The sequence below is a fragment of the Canis lupus genome, chromosome 38 (assembly GCF_011100685.1).
Source record: "Canis lupus familiaris isolate Mischka breed German Shepherd chromosome 38, alternate assembly UU_Cfam_GSD_1.0, whole genome shotgun sequence".
Classification (NCBI taxonomy): Eukaryota; Metazoa; Chordata; class Mammalia; order Carnivora; family Canidae; genus Canis; species Canis lupus.
This window is the reverse complement of record NC_049259.1, coordinates 14,060,460-14,083,740: the sequence shown is the minus strand read 5'-3', so window position 1 is coordinate 14,083,740 and position 23,281 is coordinate 14,060,460. Positions and strand designations below refer to the sequence as shown.

At 39.9% G+C, this 23,281-nt stretch overlaps 1 protein-coding gene across 1 annotated transcript in view; it reads right to left on the bottom strand.

Moving 5' to 3' along the window:
- RRP15 (ribosomal RNA processing 15 homolog) overlaps positions 1-7,922 on the bottom strand; it is a 45,738-nt gene extending 37,816 nt beyond the window's left edge. The window contains exon 1 of the mRNA XM_038586164.1: positions 7,719-7,922. Within this exon, the coding sequence (XP_038442092.1) occupies positions 7,719-7,869 (151 nt within the window). The 5' untranslated portion in view covers positions 7,870-7,922. The remainder of the gene's footprint in view (positions 1-7,718) is intronic.
- Positions 7,923-23,281: the final 15,359 nt, after the last annotated feature.

The following is a 23,281-nucleotide window of genomic DNA, read 5'->3' as shown; positions in this document are numbered from 1 at the left end:
AAGGGGAAAATGAAAAATTTAAGTCTAGGTTTCTCTCCTTGAAGAAGTCATATGTTTAGCAGGGTAGATCAGTTAACCAACCAGAAAATTTGGTTTTACAATATGTAAAATTTGTAAGTGCTCTTCTGGAAAAAGAGAAAAAAAAATGGCAATGAAGAAATGGTGACTGGGAGTATCTTTTACAAAAATGGTGTTAAAGTTTTTTCTTAGGTAAAGCGAGGGTTGAATTAACAAAAGAAGGGAGGAGGTCAAAGAAGTAAGATTCCACAACCCAAGTGAACTAAAAGAGGCAGGGGGCATGATCACCAAATCTAGAACCAAAAACTTCCTAGATCTGAGTCAATGCCCTGTATAAAAATTAAAATTATTATGATCCTTATTATGGGCATTCCAAGCAGAATAAAGTAGTATGTCCAAAGGCATGGGAATGTTAAAGAAGGTGAGATGCTTATGAAATGACAAGAAGTTCAGACTGTTTGAAACTAGATCTGGAAACTGGATAGTAAGAACTGAGTATAAAAAGCTGGCTTGTTTATAAAAAAGTTAGTCTGATTTATGATCTGAGAAATCAAATATGCACATTAGCCCCCAAATTAAAACCAAGCGGTTTAAAATCACCACACTAAAGGTGTGTGTTTACAGTAACAGGCCAAACTGCTAGTGTTTTTTTTTCCTCTTGATACTTATCGTTGGCCCTTATGTTTAAAAAGTTTCTCTATTAGATTAAGAAGGGTGTTCTTTTAAAATACAAATACCATCTAGGAGCATTAAGGTTATTGTTTAACATTTAAGTTACTTCACACCTTTAGACTTACCCTAAATCAAACGGAATGCCTCATAAAAACTTAGTAGAGATCAGCTAGTAGTAGGATGAACACAGACATCAAGGCTGCCTGAATTCAATCTCAACTCAGATACAAAATTCCCATCTGTAAAAATGGCAATAAAATAGTATCAACTTCATTGTGGTTTTGTGATAATTAAATGGATTAATATATATTTAAGTTCTTAAAAGACTGCCTAGCCCATAGTAAACATTTAAGTGCTGATCACATACCACACACATAGACACACACAATTAGAATTTTAACGTGGTTATGGAAGAGAAATGAATAAAGAAGAAATACCTCTTAGAGGTAGCTGGAATTTGCAGGACATGTGATGTGCTGAATGGGAAGCTTTAGAGGACTAGCAAGTCACAGCACAAGGGTGAAGAGATCAGATTATAAAATTAGACAAGGTGGCATTATGTCCTGGTTCCATTACTTTCCAACATTATTAGCTTGAGTGAGTTACCTAACTCTTTGTCTCTGTCTTTGCAGCAAAATAGGCATGAAAATAGAATCTACCTCGCTGGGTTGTTGTGAGGATTAAATCAGGTAACACATGAAAAGCACTTAACGCAGACGTAATACCTAGCAGGCATGAAATAAATGGCCGAGGGTAACCAATGGACAGACAAGGATGCTGAGAACCTGGAAGACAGATCTCCCAGGGATGGGAGATCACAAAAGACTACCAAAGGGTGGCAAAAACAGAGGGGGTAAAATGAGTTTCACTTCCACTGTAATTCTACCGACAGTCTGAATTATAGCCTGCAGGCAGGCTAACTTTGATTTTGGAACTAATCAATATTACTATCCCACAATTTTTTTAAGTAAACTCTACACCCAATGTGGGGGTTGAACTCACTATCCCAAGATCAGGAGTCACGTGCTCTACCTACTGAGCCAGCAAGGCACCCCGTGTCCCACAACTTTTCAAAGTATTCTAAAATATTGACAATAGCTAACATGTATTTATAGCAAGCTACTATTTAAAACATCTTTTGGGCAGCCCGGGTGGCTCAACGGTTTAGCGCCGCCTTTGGCCCGAGGCGTGATCCTGGAGACTCGGAATCTAGTCCCATGTCGGGCTCCCTACATGGAGCCTTCTTTTTCCTCTGCCTGTGTCTCCTCCTCTCTCTCTGGGTGTCTCTCATGAATAACTAAAAAAAATCTTAAAAAATAATAATAAAATAAAATAAAACTCATTGGTGGTATCTTTAAAAAAAAAAAAAGATTCAACTCAGTCTAACATGCACTGAGTTGATGCAGAAAATATTCACTAGTTTAAGAAAACCTGAATTAAAAAGACATTTCTATGTAAGACTCAGTGAACCAGAAGAGCCCATTCCTCACCCCCATTCTACTTTTGCCTAAGACTGCCCATTGCCCTAGTTATCAAGAGCTTTGAAACTACTGTGCCCCACTCCAATTGCAAATTATTTGTTCTGCTCAAGCCACATCATCTTTCCTGCCCATTACTACTAAATTTAGAATATTCTGGGGTGCCAGGGTGAATGTCCAACTCTTGGTTTTAGCTGAGGTCATGATCTCAGGGTTGTGAGATGGAGCCCCATGTCAGGCTCCATGCTCAGCACAGTCTGCTTGAGATTCTCTCTCCCTCTCCCTCTGCCCTTCCTACTCATGCTCGCTCTCTCTAAAACAAATAAATACACCTTAAAAAAAATAAACTTAGAATATTCAAAATTGATGTTTAAAAAAAGTTTTAAAACATGTACCTTTGAAAAAAATGAAGTCAACCCACCTTTCCATAAAACAACCAAAATTAAAATTAAAGTGCCACTAGGAGACAAATTAAAAGATGTGGTTACATGTGCTATCTAGGCAAGCCAAACCATAGAGCCTGGAAGTAGTCTGTTTCCAGAGTCTGTCCTATAAATTGCTAAACCACTCAAGTAGGACTATGATATATTTCATTTCTTAGACATGTTCCTTTTTAAGTAACTTAAATGATGGAGACTATAAGCTACAGTTTGATGAAAAGCACATTTATCTGCTGGGTTTTATATCTAAAATACAGCTTTGTAGTTTATCAAAAATGAAGCGATAGTTCCTAGAACCTTCTAAACTAGATCGTTATCAAGTCTTGTGTTAGAAGCATATGGCCATTTTTCATGTATGTGAACAGAACGATTCAGAAACATGAAATTACTATTCTTCTCTATCAGTTTATAGTCATATGGGCATGTGTTATGAGGGAGAGGTTGATCATATCATGGCACTGGATAATGACCAAGGCTTTTTTCACCTGGGTTGATTTATTGACTACAGAAACTTTTTTTTTTTTTAAGACTACAAGCTTAAGAAACAGTTAACATTATGTCTAAACCTTCAACACTGCATCAATTCAATAAATCTGAGTAGTTCAAGGATAACTCAGAAGTAGAGTTATCAACCACTCCTTTATAATACTTGATACCAACCACTGTTCTTACTTCCTCACCTGAGCTGATTTACTGACTAGGTAGGCTATGTGTGCCTGTGTTTTAAAAATACAAACTTAAGAACCAACTACACATTGTATCAAACATGCAACAAGGTATCAGTTCAATAAATCTGAGCAGTTCAAGGTTAGCTCAGATAGAAGTGTTATCATCTCCTTTATAATTTATCTGGTACTGAAATGCTGGCTGTAGCATTTTACTTTCCACGTATCTGATTCCTGATCATCGGTGATATTACTATGACCAAATTTCAAACCCAGTTGAAGAGTATTAAAATTTGTTAACATTCAGTCTGAACCATTTTACTATCATTAAGTTTACACTATATACAAGTTCTGTTAATTTTACCCTCAACAATACCTAGTATATGGGAAAAGTACAAAAATCACAGTTAAGAGAAATCTCCAATTGATTAAATGACCAAATGGATATTGAATACTATACCATGTATCAGGTTCTACGCCAAATTCTGAATACAACTGTTACCAAAGCTGACAAAGTCTTTCTTAATGAACTAGGAAATTTTGCAAAATTTGACAAATAATACTTCAATGTTTTACACTTGTAAAAGCATAAGTTTTTACCTTTCTTATATAATGTGTCAAACTAAAGCCAAGAGGAAAAGTTCAAACAATGCATGGGTTAAACCTGTGTGTTTTCTATGAAATTTAGGTAGTATTTTGAGAAAAGAATTTGCTTTCAAATGGTTCATATGATAAGGCACATCCCTAACAATTTTTTAGGATCCAATTAAAATTCAAAAAGAAGCCTCTGTCTGATTTAATTTCCTGATAAAATGAGCCAGTACACTTCACTTACTAATAAGCCTATAATTTGCACACTGATTCATTGATGTGTCTGAACCAGATTTAATCTTCTGCCTTTACAGTTTCTTGGCATCCATTATCTGAAATTTTCTGAAAACTTATTAGTTCTACCAAGGCCACACATACACAAATTCTGAACTACAAAAATGGTTTCCATTGATCACCTTTCCAGAAATAACTGATTTCATGAGAGGAAAACAGTATTCTTATATTAAACAACAAATTCTGGATTAAACAAAAGGAAGATGTCTCATCTTATAACCAGTGGACCCACATTATTGAATTTACTAAATAAAAGGCCTTTCATAATTTACCTCTATTGCAGAGGTACAGCTTAAATCTTGAAGGAAAAAGTGGATGGAGGAAACAAAGTCAAACCTAAAGGATACAGAAAAGTGAAGAGAAAAAGGGGAGTGGTCAAGAGCATAGCATTACAGCCAAACTTCAATAATGGTTGTCATGTATCAACTTGCTGCTCACCTTATGTACTGGGGTGAGCAAATTATAACCTCTTTGGACCTTAGCTTCCCGTAAGTAAAATGAAAATAATAGTATCTATCTCACAGGGTTGTTATCAGAATTAACTGACATGAAACACATATGAGGAGCTTAAAACAGTACACAGTAAAAAGAAAAGCTCAAAAATATAGCTATTATTATCTAATTCCTCTAACAGTAGAGTACACCTAAAATTTATGGTACTACTAGTTTTTCTGTAAGTTTTTCTGTAAGTTGGTTATTTGAAAACTCCTTCTGAGAAACACTTCAAGTGGAGAGCTTCTGTTTCTTCACAGTCCTGTACTAGTGCCAGCTCTAACAGTTTTGCAACTGCCCACCAATGGTTCTGGTATTCGATGTCAGTCACCATTCAGCCAGCAGTGGTATTTATAAACACGTGTCTTTCTCTTCCTTAAAAGTTCTCAACAGCTCCCTACTGCTTACAAATGGAGAGGTCAATCTCCTTCATAGGGCACACGAGATTCTTTACAATCTGGCTTTACCCTGTGTTCCCAGTTTCACTTCCATAACTTCTTTAAAAGCTAGAGCCACAGCAGACAATTCATTGTGTCCTAAATAGCCCATGCATTTTAAAAGACTGCATATGTTACAGTATGTGCTTTTCTCTGGATGACTTAGAAAATTATTCACCCTTCTAAGGCCTAGATGAAATGCCACCTTATTCATTTATTCAACAAGAAAATTTGCCTAATACTAAAATGTGCAAGGAAGGCCCTATGAAAAACAAATAAGACATAGTTCCAGCATTTGGGGAATCTATAGGAGAAGCTATGTCAAAGTAAAATAAAAACATAGCATACTATGAGTAATATGTGTAAGACAGAAGAAAACAATGCCTAAGCTGGGTTCTACAGGATATGGATTTGTTTCCATTCTTAGCATTTTAATTGGACCATGACTGTAATAACTACCTTTACAGTCCTGTGTTTAATATCTATCTTCCCTAAGACTGTAATTCTAGGGCAGAAATTTATTCATCCTTTGTTCCTCAACACAGGGTAAATTATCCAACTAAACTGGATAATTAGGTTTCCACATTATTCAGAACCTTTAATCCACAATGAAACTGATCTATCATAGCAAGGGAACCTTAGAACCTAATCAGCATTGACAATAATGCACTGAAAAGTCAGAACAGCTCTAATTTTGGAGTTATTTGGTACTTGAAGAGAGAAATCTAATTTCCACCTAATTTGTAAGCAGTACTGGTATTTTGCTTCAAATGTAGGACTCTTTCTCTCTCTGACAACCCCACTGAACTAGCCTATTGAGTTCAAGAAATATCAGAATCAGAAGTTCTAATTCCTGCTCAGCAAATTGACCGTTTTCTTTAACTCCCCAGGAAGGGGATGAGGACTGTAATTACCTAGGAACCGCAGGAGCACATGACAGTTTTTCTTCTTGGTTCTGGAAGTCCAGGTTTATCCACTCATTTACTTAAAATTTCTGCTTAAAATCCACTATGCAGTAGGCACTGTTTTAGATACTGGGATACAGCAATTTCTACTCTTAGGGAACTTAACATCCCCGCTGGGAGAAACACACAGCAATTATGTCATGTCGGATGATTTGGAAAACACTGAGAGAAATGAAGCAGGCTAAGTCAAAAAGGGAAAGTAGAGAGGCAAGAAGAGAGGCAGCGGTGGTACATTCGATCAGGGTGATCACGGTCCAGTCTTGCAGATAAAAGCACTGAGTCTGAGATTGAAGGAAGTCAGGGAGGGAAAGCCATGCAAGCATTTGAAAAATACTCTAGGGGAGCAGCCCGGGTGGCCCAGCGGTTTGGCGCCTGCCTTGGCCCAGGGCGCGATCCTGGAGACCCAGGATCGAATCCCACGTCAGGCTCCCGGTGCATGGAGCCTGCTTCTCCCTCTACCCGTATCTCTGCCTCTTTCTCTCTCTCACTGTGTGCCTATCATAAAAAAAAAAAAAAGAAAAGAAAGAAAGAAAAATACTCTAGGGGAGCAGCCCGGGTGGCCCAGCGGTTGAGCACCTGCCTTCGGGCCAGGGCGTGATCCTGGGGTCCTGGGATCCAGTCCCACGTCGGGCTCCCTGCTTCTCCCTCTGCCTATGTCTCCGCCTCTCTGTCTGTCTCTCATGAATAAACAAATAAAATCCTTAAAAAAAAAAAAAATACTCTAGGCAGTAAAGCCAGTTAAGTGCTGAAACTGGCACGAGAGCCTGTTTTGATGTGTCAGACCCCAACGACATCGATGTGGCTAGATCACAGTTAGCAGCTGGTAAGGGGGCAGAGCAGAAAACCATGAGAGAGGAAAAAAAAAAAAAAAAAAAAAAAACCGACCTAGGCTACTACCTCATGCAGCCTAAGGACTCTGGACGTTCCTGAGACGGGAGGCCACTGCACCATCTTAAGGAGGGAACTCGCAGGACCTGAGGTGCCTCATGCAGGAACAGCTCTGGCCGTTATAAAGCTCTGGCTAGTGCCACGGAGCAGCAACTGCCCAGCGGAGGCCGCGGGGTCGTCTGCAATTCCTTGTAACCTAGGAATCTAATGCCAAGAATGATGGGTACCGGGAGCAGCATAGGGTCGCATCATGGCTCAAGGCCTCAAAACAGCTTCCCTTCCTTTCAACAGCCGCTTCTGAGACATCGACGGGCTCTTCACATTCATCCCACTCCTCGCACGTCCTCCTCTTTCCGGGTCTCCGACCGCCAGAGCCACGCGCCTGCCACACAAGATACCACCCTCCTCTCCCCGCTCTTTGGGCCTTTTGCTCGTCGTTCCCTAAAAACCTATCCCACCCTTGTAACTTCAAATACGCGCCCCCCTTTCCTCTTCTATCACTGCAACCTCCTTTTTGAGGCTGTCAGCACCACCCGTTTCATCCTTTTTTTAAAAAAAATCATTAACAACGAGGGCCAAAACGTCTACTAAAGAACTAGAAGTCCAAGAGCATCCGTTCCCTTAACAGCACCTCCCAGCTCCCTCACGGGGCCAAGGTCGCCCCTCCGAGGCCACCCGAGATCAAAGCAGCCGCGACCCCACCGCGTCCCCCGCTTCCCGGGGGGAACTCAACCCCGCCATTCTTCACGGCGGCCAAAGCTCAACCTTACTGCGTTACCTCCACCGTCGGCAGCGTCTTTGCCCTCGTCTTCCAACTCCGAAGCTACTGCCCCGGCTACCATTTGCATCTTCTTCCTCTGCTTCTTCTTTAGGGAATTTTTCAGCTTTTTCCCCGCACCCACACGTGAGTCCCGAGCGGCCGCCGCCATGTTTCCTCGCCACCGGAAGCGACCCGTCGGGGCCGCGACCGGTGGCAACCGAAGGAGCTTCGGCGTTTGGTTCCGGCCACAGGAGGTTCCGGGGCGGGGCCTTCCAGCCCGACTTCCGGGGCTGGAGCCCGCGACGGGGATCGGCGGGAGGACGGCAGGGCGGGCACCTGCACCTGCCGCCGCTCCAGCCGGGAAGGGCTTCGGGGGGGGGGGGGGGGGGGGGTCCCGCGGCAGCCGCGCGCCTCTGCGCCTCTGCGCCGCCCTAGCGGACGGTGCTGCTTCGGGGTGTCGCTCCCGGGGCCCCGCGGGCGGCGTCCGGGACGAGGATGGAGAAGGTGCCCCCCGCCCGCGGGCAGCGGCGGACCCACACCGCGAAGCCGCGACGCCGCGGCCGTCCTCAGCCCGGAGTCCCAGCCCCGCGACGAACGCTTTCCGCGGCTCCAACCGCAAAACGAATAGGGCCCCCTGGGTTCGCGGTGGACCCTGCCCTGGCCCCGGCCGACCTGCTGTGCCGACTCCGGCCTCCTCCAGGTAGCGCCCCGCTGGGGCCAGGCTCACAGGTGCACCTGCCTCCCTCCAGGTAGCTCCCCCCTGAGGCAGCCACAGGCAGGTGCACCTGCCTCCCTCCGGGTAGCTCCCCGCTGAGGCAGCCACAGGCAGGTGCCCCTGCGTCCCTACAGGTAGCTCCCCCGTGAGGCAGCTTCTGGCAGGTGCACCTGCCTCCCTCCAGGTAGCTCCCCGCTGAGACAGCTTCAGGCAGGTGCCCCTCCTCCCTCCAGGTAGCCCCTCCCTGAGGCAGCTTCTGGCAGGTGCCCCTGGCTCCCTCCAGGTAGCTCCCCACTGAGTCCAGCCTCTGCCTGGCACCCTCTCCAGGGGGCTACTGCAATCTGCTCTAACCACTTTCCTCCTAAATTGTTGACTCCTTGAAAATAGGGACCATATTTCACTCACCATTCTGCCCTAAGGTTGCCAAAGCTGGGCCAGAGTAGGAGATCAAAAAATATTTTTGGAAGGAGTGACTTAATGAACGACAGTACAACCATTGACAATGTAAGTAAGTCAGACTAATGATGCAGCAAACCTTTACATTGTGTTGTGTTGGCCGGACGGATTCTAAAGGCTTTCCCTATGGTGATTTCCAAGAATAGAACGCTTCTTGGTTTTCAATACCTAAAATCTGCAAAGGAGAGCAGGTTTCTCAATCCCACACATTCCAGCTGCTGTTTATTGGGGGGGGGGGGGGTTGTATTTACATATGCCAAACTCAATACATTTTAAAATAAAACCGTTTTGTTTTTAACAGTGCAAAAAAATATTACATTCCAAATACAGTTGGTAAAGATCAAATCCCAGCCTAAATCTTCTGAAAAATGCAATTATTGTCAACACCAAAAGTATGTCTGGGGATGTCCCTTCAAACATTGCTGGGGCCCAAAAATTCTGACAATTCTGCTCAGTGTCCATCTTCTGCTGCCATTTAGTGTTGAACCTGTGCCCTGTTGGCTTTCATATTTTAACCTTTAGTTTGGCCTAAAGTAATATATTTGGGAAGCATAATAAAGTTGGGAAAGCATTGGAGAAAATTTTAGAGAAGGAAGCAAACGTAAGAAAGAAAAATGATGACGGTGGAAAGGAGGCTGTCTGGCATAGGAAGTAGCATTTGTTAATATTATTGAAGATAAGGGGCGTTCTGAGCATTTTACATCTTAGAATGATGATTTATTGGACTCTTGAGTTTGGCTCAGATCATAACCCCAAGGTGGTGAGATCCAGCCCCGCCTCTGGCTCTGAGCTGGGCATGGAGCCTGCTTGGGATTCTCTCTCCTTCTGCCCCTCCCCCATGCTCCCACCCCTAAAAAAATATTATGGTTTATTTATAAGTAGAGATTTACAGATTTACTATGTTTAACCGCAATTTAAGAAATTGCCGGAGGGATAAATTGTTGGTTATTATTCATTCAAATTTTTCTTTTTTAAAGTAACATTAGGGCAGCCCCGGTGGCCCAGTGGTTTAGCGCCGCCTTCAGCCCAGGGCGTGATCCTGGGGTCCTGGGATTCAGTCCCATGTCAGGCTCCCTGCATGGAGCCTGCTTCTTCCTCTCTTTCTGCCTGTGTCTCTGCCTCTGTCTCTCTGTGTCTGTCATAAATAAATAAAAAATATTTTTTAAAAAAGTAAAAATAAAATAACGTAAAACAGGCTCCAGATTTTCCTGTAGGAATCTGGTTTTTAGTAAGGAGTTACTACTATTAAGTGGGAGATTACTGTATTAACGTATTTAATCTTCACAATAAGCTGGTAGGTTGGGTAGTATTGTTCCTGCTATAAAGATGAAGTAGCTAAGGCACAGAAATGATGAAATACTTGCTCAAGGTCACAGCCAGTTAGTGGCAGATTCAAGTTAAAACCTGAGCAGTCTGTTCCAAGGTCTATTTAACCACTGAGCTATATTGCCTACTCAGACTGTTGCCCTGGAGCACTTAACACATACTTGCTGAGAAAAGACAATAGAAATTTCTGGCAAGCAGTGGAATTCATAAATTAGAAAAAAAGAAAAAGAAATCTCTACCCTTACGATGAACTAAGATAATTAAGCAGACTCCACAGCCATCTCAGAGCCCAGTGTGGGGCTCCGTATTATCCTGAGATCATGACCTGAGCCAAAATCAAAGTCCAATGCTTAACCGACTGCGACACACCCCTGTATGAGCATTTGCATAAACATACCCATGATAGCTGTCAGCCCATTACCTCTCAGTGCCACATTCACCCTTTTTGGCTGCTCTGTGAAAGAACCGGTGGATCCTTTAAATATGTTTCTTTTGCCTACCAGGTTGTTAAGCTTTGTCAGTAGAGGGCACTAGAATGACATTGTGAAAAGGAGGTGCCTTCCTGGTTTTAGTGTGCATCTCCTTACAGACTCCTACTGTAGCTTCCCTAGCCCTAAACTCCTCTAGTACAGGTAGATTCTTCAGCATCTGGTTTCTGGAAGGCACAGTGGTCAGTAGCACCCAGTGGCCAGCAGCTTTCTTTGGCCAACCCACATCTGTAGTCTCATAGCAGAGCACTTCTAGCAGGACACTTGTCTGTGAACAATTCTCTCTGGTACTTTAAAAGCCATCAATTTCCAGAAAAGTCTGGAGGGTAGATTTCCAGTAAGTTTTGCTGGCTCAACACCAGTGAGCCACTGCTATACCCTTTCCAGCAAGGTCTGGACCTCAGTTATGTATGTGAGATTGGTGAAGCACTCCTTCCTTGCTGCTTTATTTCAGCTCTGGGGGTATTCTCTGTTCCTTTTATCTGAAATTACTCTATTCCTTAGAGTTCTCTTGATTTCCAACTAGCCAATCCCTTGTTACTGCAATGCTCTGTTATAGTTAACCATTCTTTATATTAAACTCTCCTATTCAAATTACTAAGTAGTGCCCATCTCTTCATTGGACCCAACAGATACACTAGAATGAGTGATGTGATGAAAATATTATCAGCACCCACATAGTGTCCCTGCCTACCTATAGCCTTGTTAGAAAGTTCCATGGAGGGTTACTCATTTTAGGAAGAATCAGGGGAATTAAAACAGGAATTCCTTTTTAAAACACCAATATTTATACGAGGATAACAAATAAAAATAGTTTCTTCTGAGTAGTTTGTTGCAGCGTGGGTGATGTGAGTACATTGAAGAACTCTAAACTAATGGACATGGAACAGATAAGAGGAAAGAGTAATTGTACAGTACATCCAGAGCAGGGGATGCTAGTGTCTAGCAAGGTCTGGATGCAGAAATGATTGGACAGGGGCTCTGGAAAGAGATTCTGGTTAAATGATAGTTCATGGGTACTCTAAGTAGGGAAATATCTATGAAGGGAGACTGTAAAGAAAAAGAAGATATCTTAATGAATATCAAGGTTGCTATTTGGGAAGACATAAGAAAGAGGGGTCAGAATAGAGAGTTATGAGAAGAGCAGTGGTAGGATAAATTCCCCCAAAGAAGAGATTTTCACTTAAATTCTGTTAAATTCTGTTTTGGTCTCAGAGGAAAAGAAATCACAAATATTTAATTGATGTGTCACTTTAATGAGAGATATAAAGGAAAACTTCTAAAAGTGGAAATGATATGCCATACTCTTAAATGAGAGATCAAGTATTCTGAAGTTATTTATTTATGCCAACCAAAATCCTATTGGAATTAACTTTGGGAGAAGAGAGGCAGAGAGTGATGTCTTGATAAAATAATTATTTTTTTAAGATTTATTTATTTATTTGAGAGCGAGAGAGAGCAGGGGAGGGGCAGAGGGAGAGAATCTCAAGCAGACTCCCTGCTGAGCATGGAGCCCTATGGGAGTACTCAATTCCAGGATTCTGAGATGATGACCTGAGCCAAAACCAAGAGTTAAATGCTTAACCGACTAAACCATGCAGGTACCCCAGACAAAATAATTCTAAGGTTCAAAATAAGTAAATGAGAATATTTTTTAAAAAAGAAGATCCTTGAGGCAAAGCTATTCAGATATTAGAATATATTATAAGGTTATAGTAATCAAAATGTACAATTCTAAAGAGTATAAATGAAACAAATTCTAGAATATATAAAAACTTAAAATATTATACAGGAAGTATCAAGAATAAAAAAGGGGTATTATGCAACATTTCTTTCAGTAAAATTAATTTTTGGAGAAAAATGAAAGGCTCATATCTTACACTAAATCAATTCCAGAATTAAATATGAAACAAAATGTAAAAAATTAAGAAAAATATCTGATTTACTGGGATTGTAGAAACAACCCTCTAAATTTAAAATCTACGAGAGTGAGTTCTGAAAACAAGAATAGATCTGATACATTAAAACTATATATCTTTTAAAAAATAGCCAAAATTAAAAAGTAAATAAAATGTGAATGAGACAGAAAATCCATTATAAAGTGATTACATAAAATAATCAATATGCTTTCTGCATCTGATCAAGATGGAGAAACAGGAATAAAACTTATCCTCCTATTTGAAATAACCAAACAATAGACAAAGTAAAGCAGTTGTTTTCAAGAACTGGACTCAGATAATGAAGGGTAATGATCATTGAGAGATAGGAAACAACCTAGGTGAGCCCCATGATTATCCCAGCATATTGCATTTAGAAAGTACGCAGACCACGGCACAGGGAGGGAAAATTTAAACTCAGCCTGGAAGACTTTCCAAGTTGAAAAGATGTAGCTAGAGTCAGAGGAGTCAAGGCAATTGATTTTGGCAGGGCAGAGTAACAGAAAGAAAAGAAAACTCAGGAGATCTGAAAAAAGTCCCCCTCAAGGATCTAGGTGACTACTAATCAACCCATGCATGTGACGATGTACTCACGACAGGGAAGGAACAATCCCCAAAGTATTAGAGGGATTAGTTACCTATGCACATACAGAATAAGGAGTAGTGCTTATTTCCACCAGCCAGACTAGAAAAACGTCATGGTTTACAGAGGATTTGTTGCAGTGCATGTTAAAATCTGTGAAAGATATGAGATTTTATTGTATTTGCAAGCTAACAAGTAGCCTGCTAAAGGTTCATGAATGCTGGTAGAAGATACAAGACTCCTGAGTACAACAGGAAGGACAGTGAGTTGATTATTCAGAACAATCACAGTAGCAAGAGTATCTGCTATTTTCCCAACAATTCTCTGAGCCCCAGTTCCCATACAATGACTCAAAGAGGACTACAGAACACTTTCACATGCAGTACTGCCTTATAGGAGAGGAACTTAACTTATTTACAGTAACATAAAAAAGTATGAATTGGGGATAAAAGATGCAGAAGACTTGTGTGCTGAAGACTACTGAGCATTGCTGAGCAAATTTAAAGAAGACCCTCCAAAATTGGAGACATATACCATGTTCATGGATCAGAAGACTCAATATTGTTATCAATTCCTTCCAAATTGGTATACAGATACAGTTGCAACCTCAATCAAAATTCTAGCAAACTCTTGTAGAAATTGACAAGTTAATCTTAAAATTCATATGAAAAGTCAAAGGACCTAAAATATCAAAATAAAAAAAAACTATGAAAAAAGAGCAGAGCTGAAGGACTAGAACTATATGATTTCAAGACATTGTTATAAGCCTACGCTAATCAAAACATTGTAGTATTGCTGTCAAGGTAGACAAATATATCAACCAAATAGAATAGGAAGACAGGAAATAGACACACACACACACACACATACACACACACGTGGAAAATGATTCTCGACAAAGGTGCGAAGTCAGTTGAGCAGAAAAAGGCTAGTATTTCCAACCAATGTTTTTGGATCCATTGGATATCCATATGCAAAAAAACTCTTCTTCATACCTCACACCATATATGAAAATGGACTCAAGATGAAATAGACCTAAACGTAGGACATACAGCCATAAAGTTTCCATCAGAAAGCAGAGGAGCAAACCATGTAGTGAAAAAACTACATACTGTGTGATACTAACTTCATGATATCCTGGAAAAGGCAAAACTATGAAGACAAGAAAAAGATCAGTGGTTGCCAGAGATTGGGGGATGGGCAGGGTGGAGGGAGATAAATAAAACACAAGGGAGATTTTAAGGGCAGTGAGAACACTCTGATGCCATAAAGATGGATACATGTCATTATACATTTGTCCAAATCCATACACTGTGTAACATCAAAGATGAAGAACCATGATGTGAACTATGGCCTTTGGATGATTTTGATGTGTCAATGTAGTTCATTAACTGCAACAAATGTAGCTCTTTGTTGCCAATTAATTGATAATAGGAGAGGCTATACATGTGTGGGCAGGGGTTATATGGGAACTCTCTGTACCTTCTCAAGTTTTCTATGAATCTGAACTGCTCTAAAAATAGTTCACTTTAAAAATGAAAGAAAGAAAGAGGCCATGCACTTGGAGAAAATATTTGAAAAGCATATGCCCGATAAAGGATTTTGTCCAGAATATATAAAGAACTCTCAAAATTTAATCTTTTTAAAAAAAAACTCAATTTTTAAAATAAGTAAAGATTTAAACTGCCACTTCATCAAAGAAGATATGCCCAACAGTAAATAGACACATGAGGTGTTCAGCATTATTAGTCACTAAAGAAATGTAAGTTAAAGCAGCAATGAGCACACACCTTTCAGAGTAACTAACATTAAGAAGACTGACTATACCAAGTATTGTTGAAAATGTGGAGCAACTGCAACTCTCATACACAGCTTTGAGAATGTAAAATGATCAATCACTTGGCAAACAAGTTGGCAGTTTCTTAAACTTTAATGATGTTATTGAGCTGCTAAGTCACCAGAGGCTAAATCCCACGTTATGGACTGATTTGTGTTCCCCAAATCTCTTATGTTGAAGCCCTAACTGCAATGTGACTATATTTGGAAATAGGGCCTTAAAACAGATAGTTAAAGTTAAATGAGATCATATGGGTGGGCCTAAATTCAATAGGATTGATATTTTTTAAAGAAGAAGAGACACCATGGATGGGCGTACCCAGAGAACAGGCCACGTGAGGACCCATGAGAAGGTGGCCATCTGTAAGCCAAAGAGAGAAGCCTCAGGAAAAATCAACCCTGCTGGCACCTTGCAGCCTCCAGAATGGTGAGAAAAGATATTTATGTTGTTTAAGCCACTCAATCTATGGTATTTTGTCATGACAGACTTAAAAAATTAGTGCTTCCATCCAGTATCTGTCCTTCCTAACAGTGCTTATTGTAATAAGTCAGGTCTTCTGTTCCTTGCATCCAAAATTCATTGCATTCAATACACTATATGACTTTAGTCAATTCACTTTACCTTTAAAAAGATAAAGGTTGTTTCAGTTTTCTCAGACTTAATAAAGATGAGGGAGCTGGACTAAATAAACTTTAAAAAATCTTTTCAGCCTACATTTCTATGCTATTGTGGAATAAATTCCAAGTAGACTTTCTTTTTCCAAATCATTCCCCCTTGCTCTGAAATCCGTGATTTAAGATTAAAATGCAAAGATATTTAATAGTAGTAATTTAAAATTAATAATACTGATACTAATAATATGTGTTTTTTTTTCTGAACTCTGTTTTTTAAAGTAGTAACAGAATGGAGAGAATATAAAGATGAACATGAATTTTTGTGTGTCGACAGGTTATGAACACAGAAAGTGGATAGCCTTCTTTTGTGGGAAAGGAAGACACAGATTTTAGATGCCTGTGAGTGTATGGTGTTCTTCGTCTCCTCTGCATATTGACCCTTAGGACAGAAGAAATTGCTAGCAATAATCTTTCATGTGTGTCTTAAGACTTCTGAAATCCATTAAAGAGCAAATAACTAGAACTCCATTTTCTCACAGACCAGAGAATTTTGCTCTTTTAAGGAAGAGTGAAATTACCTCCAAAGTTCAAGTATTCTAGACTTCTTTTGTTCATTTAGCTGTTTCTGAATTTTACAATCTATATTTTTAAGGATATATGTTTTTGAATCCTTTGGAACATCCTTAAAAAGAGGACAACCTTCTTTTCTTTACTCTCCTCTAGCACTGTTTATGATATAATTAAGACCCAGGCAGTCGCCTCATTATTTCTAACCAGACTGAGGCAATGTTCGATTGCCTTTTTAGAAACATCCCTGTAAACAAGAAAGGGACAGATTACATCATCTGGTTGGTGTTAAACAGCAGAACAGGTGAGTACCGGCAAGAGTAATAGGCTTTATTTCATTTGAACAAATTACTCTTGGACTCCTGGTCTCAGAGCCTGCATTAGTGAGACAGGTACTATCATGCATCAAGGAGACATATTCCACCTTGCATAAAACCTTTCCATTAAAAATTCACCTCGCTATGGGAGTTAACAGTCTCTTAGGCAGTATTCATCAACAGTGACAAGATTTGCCCAGCATTTCTGAATGATCAAGCCAACAGAAGAGAAAAGTGGGCTACTTTGATCCTTCCGGACTTTTAGATTCTCATTTCTGCTAAGAAAGTGCATCCTAATTGTATACAAGGAACTTCTTTCCCATTATGACAGTTGAACTTGGCCTGTGTGTCCCTAATAGGCCAGTGACACAGCTGAAAGAGGCCTTAAGAACTGGGCCTTTTTCTTTCATCCTTCCAAAGATGAACAGCCACATCATCCAAGATAGGTGACTGTGCCAGGGTGAAGTCCCAGGATTAAAGCTTTCTAGACATGTCATTTATTCATCAAATATTTAATGAGCCCTTCCTATGCACCAGGTTCTGCTTTAGGCATGAGGAATTCCTAACAAGATGGACAAGATCCTTGTTCTTATTATGCTTACCATCTATGTGAATGAAACATAAGTAACACATAAATGAAAAATATAATAAATAGTGCAGCTAGTGATAAGTGTCAGGAAAACATGGTAATGTAATAGAGAATGGTTTGGAATAAGGGGATGGCTCGACTAAGATACTTTGGAAAGAGGTCAGAGAAACTTTAAGGAGATGATGACATTTGAGCTGGGATATGAATGGTGTGATTGATTGAGATGACTAACAATCCAGGAGAAATTTTTTCAGAAGAAGGCAACAAGCTCCTTTGAGAAACAAAAGCCAACAGGAGTAGAGCATAGTGAACAGGAGAGATGTAGCACATGTTAAGGTGATAGGATTAAGAAGGGGCCAGATCAAGCATATCTATGTAAGTCATGGCAAACATTCAACTTTATCCCAAGAGAAATGAGGAGCCATGGTACCATTTGTTTTTAAAGATTCTATTTATTTATTTGAGAAAGAACAAGCAAGGGAAAGGGCAGAGGCAGAGGGACAAGCCGACTTCCCACTGACAGGGAGCCCAATGCAGGGCTCGATCCCAGGGCTCTGAGATCATGACCTGAGCAGAAGGCAGATGCTTAACCGACTGAGCCACCCAGGAACCCCATCATGGTACCATTCTGACACAGTAATAAGAGGATCAGAACTCATTTCTCAATGGCCCTTTCAGTTCTGTTGGAAAATGTTGGGGTCAGAGTATAAATGCTGAGATAAGTTAGGAGATTACTGTAAATTCTATGTGAGAGATAGCGGTGGCTTAGAATGGGGTGGAAATACATTTAAATGGACATATTAAGCGTATATTTTAGACATGGAAACAAACAATTGTTGATGGATTGGATGAACACAGGAAGGAAATAAAGTATTATGCCTAGATTGTTTTACTTAACATCTAGGTGGATGATGATGATGCCATCTGCTGACATGGGGAAGGCTCGGGAAGATGATCTTTGTGGGAAAGATTGTTTCTATTTAGACTCATTAGGTTTAAGATTTTGACACCTGGGTAAAAATGTTGACTAAATAGCTGGATCTCAAGAGAGAGGCCAGGGCTAGCGACATGGGGTATAAAATTTGGCAGCATTATCTTTGTTGTTTTTAATGCTCAGAAACGAATGAAGTTTTCCAGGAAGAAGAGAAAAAGGTGGCCACAATCCAGTTGGCAGGAACTCTGGTATATAGAGGTAAGGAGGGAATGCATGAAAATGTACAGCCAGAAAGTAGAAAGAATTAGGAAATTAGGAAAACAAAAGAGGAGAGTGTTTCAAAAAGGAAGCAAGCATCATCTTTGTTAGATACTATTGTGAGGTTAAGCTAGATGAGGTGAGGAATATGTCTATTAGACATTTTCAAAAAGGAGATACTAGGGAATTTGTCAAGAGGTCAGTGGAATGACTGGAAAAAAGGCCCTGGCTGAGACGGCTAGCAAGTAAGCAAAGAATTCAGTTTCCAGCAAATGATAGACAATATGTGCACAGAAATGCTTCCTAGTATGGAGCACCTAAAAATAGTTACCTAGGTTTTTTTTTAGATGCTTAATAACTACTTATTACATGAATAAATGAATGACTCCAGGTTCCCCTAAATGTCCCCAAATAAATACACCATCTAATGTCCCAGCTTCTTTTTTGGCAATCCTTGTGATTTTATTAAAAGCTCAGGTCTAGAGTTAAATCTGCTTTCCATCTCTTTGGGCGGGGGACTTGGAGCACTTTTGCCTCCTTCTTTGGGATGGATGGGAGTGGATTGAGGTGGAAGGTCTGTTTCCTACTAAGAGTTAAGTCCTCTTCCAGAGTAACTAAATCAAATCTCTGGGGATAGGGTGTCAGCACTGGTGGTTTTTGTTTTTGTTTTTGTTTTTTAAAGATTTTATTTATTTATTACAGAGAGAGAGAGAGAGAGAGAGAGAGAGAGGAGGCAGAAACACAGGCAGAGGGAGAAGCAGGCTCCATGCAGGGAGCCCAACGTGGGACCCGATCCCCGGTCTCCAGGATCGTGCCCTGGTTGAAGGCGGCGTGAAACTGCTGCCTTAGCACAGGTGTTTTATAAAAGTAAATTCCCCCACTCCAGCCCCACCATTGATTCTGGTGCACAGGTGAGAGTGAGAGTCACAGTCTGATGTGAAGGCTGAAGTAACCAATGATGGTAGCAGGTGCCAGTATCCCTAGTGAATATGGTGCTGAGATTGGGGGAGAGGGTGACATAGTAAGGAAATAAAAGAGCAGCCATTTCAGGAAGATGTGTTTTTAGAAAAGGAGAAGCAAGAGTGGCAGAGAGGAATGTGAAGAATTCTTGGGCTACTTTAGGTGTAGATGGAAAAAAGAAAAACCAGCATTCCTATGAGAAACTTCTAAGGTCAGCCAAGTTCCAATTAAACAAGGATGTCAAAAGAATCCTGAGAGAAGAGGTTAAAGATGTAGAGTCTGCTGATGACAGCTACTAGCTGATGTGGGACAGAGTAAAAGGGTTTGAAAAGACAGGGAGTAGAGAGACTGGATTGGTTAAGGGATCCTCTAAGAAGCCCTAGACAAGCAAGCATCTGGGTGAAATGGATGATCTGGAGGTGGTAACTGAGGGAAACAAGGAGATGAATAAAGATGGAATTCCTCTGATCATCAGTTATGGATGCTGAGCAAAAGCCAGATACAACCCAAAGTCCAGTCTTTGGTAGATCTGTACAAGTATGAAATTCTGTGGCAGTCCAGGAAGGATGATCCCAACTGGAGAGTTGGTCTGATGGTCTGATGGTGACTTTTCCACATCATATGGCCTTCCTGTGATGCTGCCTTGGAGTAACCCACCTCCCCTTGCTCCCAGGTCTCAGGAAATTCCTCTTTCCCCTTTGTTGTTCTTAAAAGTATTCCTTACTTTCCCCAACACCCCTGGGACCCACAACCTCTTAGAATAAATACATGATTTTACAAAGACTTGAGGTGCAACAGATTTCAAACGTCATGTTTACTGCCCTGCAAGAGTCTCAGGGTCAATATGAATATAAAAGCCTAGTTATCTGCCCACAACTGGAAAAGAAGGAGGGAGTAGAGAGCAAAACACAAATTAACGTCTCAGAATTATTCTCCATACTTAGCTTACTGGAAATATTTAGTTCAGGCAAATGTTAACTGAAAACCATAATTATTATAAGGAATCCCCATAGCTCAACTGGAACCTAAAATTATCTCACATATTCATTTATTTTATTCAGTCAAAAAATACTTTGGGCTACCTTTTTTATACCTTTCTATGCCCTCTTAGGGATCCTTTCATTAAAACACTTACCATATATGGTAAATGCTGCCATTTGGTTCCTTTCTAGAACCTTACTTAGGTTTTGCTTCAAATGAATATTTACATTTATTAAGGTATTATTTACATACGCTAAAATATGGCCAATTCTAGATGCACCAATACTAGTTTGTTGGATGCTTTCAATTTTATAAACCTGTGTTACCACCACAATCATCAGAATATAAAATGATCTCCTCACCCTAAATTTCCCTTGTGTCCGTTTATATTAGATTCTCTCATCTCACCACCAGCCCCTGGCAACAATTGATAAGCTTTCTGACACAGAGAGCTTTTCTAGAATTTCTTATAAATAGAATTGTGCTATACACAGACTTTCATATTTAAGTTCTATTTTTGTTGACTCTGTAGTTGTCATTTTATTAACACCATCCCATTGATTCAGGAAAGATAACTGCATTCAGCTTTATGTGCAAAAATATAATGTTTGTAAACTAGTTATTTTAAAGCCACCCCCCTCCATTTTTGTTACTTGCACAATAAAGCACTGTAGATGAATGTTCAAATAATGCTAAGTACTATGAGACGGATGGTAGGGATACTGAGGTTCTTGCTGCTAATTAGCCCTATTGTGTCACAAAGTCCCTGTCTCCCTGAGAAAAAGAAGAGAGGGAGCACTTGAATGCAATAATACCCATCTCTTGTGTGCTTAGCCAAGCATGTACAATTTTGGCATATCAAGATAAAGTCCTCAATATATAGATACAGTTATAAATAAATAAATAAATAAATAAATAAATAAATAAATAATAAAATTTAAAGTAAATGATAAAATAAAAATACATATTAAAACTGGAGTAACTTCTCAACTTACATAGACTTGCTAAATATTTCTGTTTTTCAAACTTGAATTTGTTGTATTCTTTCTTTTAATTTTAATTTTTTTAAAATTTTTGCATTCTTTACAATAAAATAATACATTTTCACTGTAAGAATTTTGAAAACGATGCTTTTAAAGAAAAAATACAGGGGAGCCTGTGTCACTCAGTTAAGGGTCTACCTTCCACTCAGGTCATGATCTCCTGGTCCTGGAATTGAGCCCTGCATCAGGCTTCCTGCTCAGTGGGGCTTCTGCTTCTCCTTCTCCTTCTGCACACCACCCCCCCATACTTACCTTACTGGAAATATTTAGTTCAGGCAAATGTTAACTGAAAACCATAGTTATCATAAGGAATCCCCATAGCCCAACTGGGACCTAAAATTATCTTACATATTCATTTATTTTATTCAGTCAAAAAATACTTTGGGCTACCCTTTTTTATACCTTTCTATGCTCTCTTAGGGATCCTTTCATGGAACACTTACCATATATGGTAAATGCTGCCATTTGCCTCCTTTCTAGAACCTTACTTAGGTATTGCTTCAAATGAATATTTACATTTATTAAGGTATTATTTACATACGCTAAAATATGGCCAATTCTAGATGCACCAATACTAGTTTGTTGGATGCTGTTTCCCTCTCTTAAATACATAAAATCTTAAAAAAAGAAAAATACATTTATTTATATTTCAATATAATTTGGATCTTTGCTGTATATACTATTTATTTAGTAAATATTATGACATGGGGAACTTTGTCATCAGATTTTCTGCCATTTTGCCACACCACTGCTAGCACTGAAACATTCTTTCCCCCTCAGCTCCTGGGGATGCTAAGCACTGAGCACCAATGTTGTTACCTTACAGATTTTTCAGTGATTTATTTCTTACTGAATTTATGAGTATTGGTTACGCTCGCTGGGATCAAAACATGAGCTCAGCATGTGGCACAATGCACCATTCCACCCTCAGGCTTCTTTGTCTAAGAAAACAGGGATTCTATCTTCTGAATCTCTGCTTCACAAATGGGTAATAACAGGAAGCTTGAAGTTTAGACAATAGAGAGATTTGTCTAACATACCAATCTTGGTCTGAATACTTGGTGCCTAGTGGTGTGAGGAAAACATTTCTATTTTCAGAATGACCCTCGACCTGGACAGAAAATGATAACCACATGTAGTGAGTCAGGTGAGGGGGCTCCCTAGTTGAGAAAGAGATTTAGTGAACAAATGAGCCAGAAGACAAATAAATGGTTCATTCGTGGCAAAGGAGTTTATCATTCTGTTGCCTCTTATGGCTATGTGAAGTCATAGAGGGTTAAAAACAACAGGCAATCTTCTGGATTTTATTGCTTTTTAATCATAGAATTTTAATGCTTGACAAGGCCTTCAAGAAAAGACTCAGGTTGGTTGAGATACTCACAAGGCCACTCAGGAGGAGGAACTGTCCAGCACTTCTGTGCTTGACTCCTAGCTCTGTGTTCTTCCTTCTGTGCCATATTGTCTCCCCATGGCTACCAAGGTTGCCATTTTCAGTTTCTAATGAAATATTAACTTTCCAAGTCCTTGTACTACACTATCCTGGGGAGTTGTTGTGATATTGATAGAACTTTTCTTAAAAAAATAAATGAGTATGGTCATGTGTTTGATCAAGCCCAATTATAGTCATTATCACAAGAGATTGAAAAAAAAATGACCATTATGATAACAAATACTTTTGAAGAGACAGCACATTGCCTACTCGCTTTTCTAATTTTTCTTTAAGCTTTTTTCATTTTGTCATTTCAAATGGAACTGCTCATATCAAAATGGAAAACATGAAATTTAAATTTCTTGAGAAGGAAACTAGACAACATTGGGCTTTGACTTCACCAAGCTCATTGCACCAGGGCCTTGTCATTGCACAGGAGAAAAGGTAAATGGATGAAAATTGTTAAGATTTGCAATAATACTTAGTAGCTAGCTTCACCTCCAGAGTAGAAGGTGTTTCCATGAAGCAAGTGGTTCTCTCTGTGACT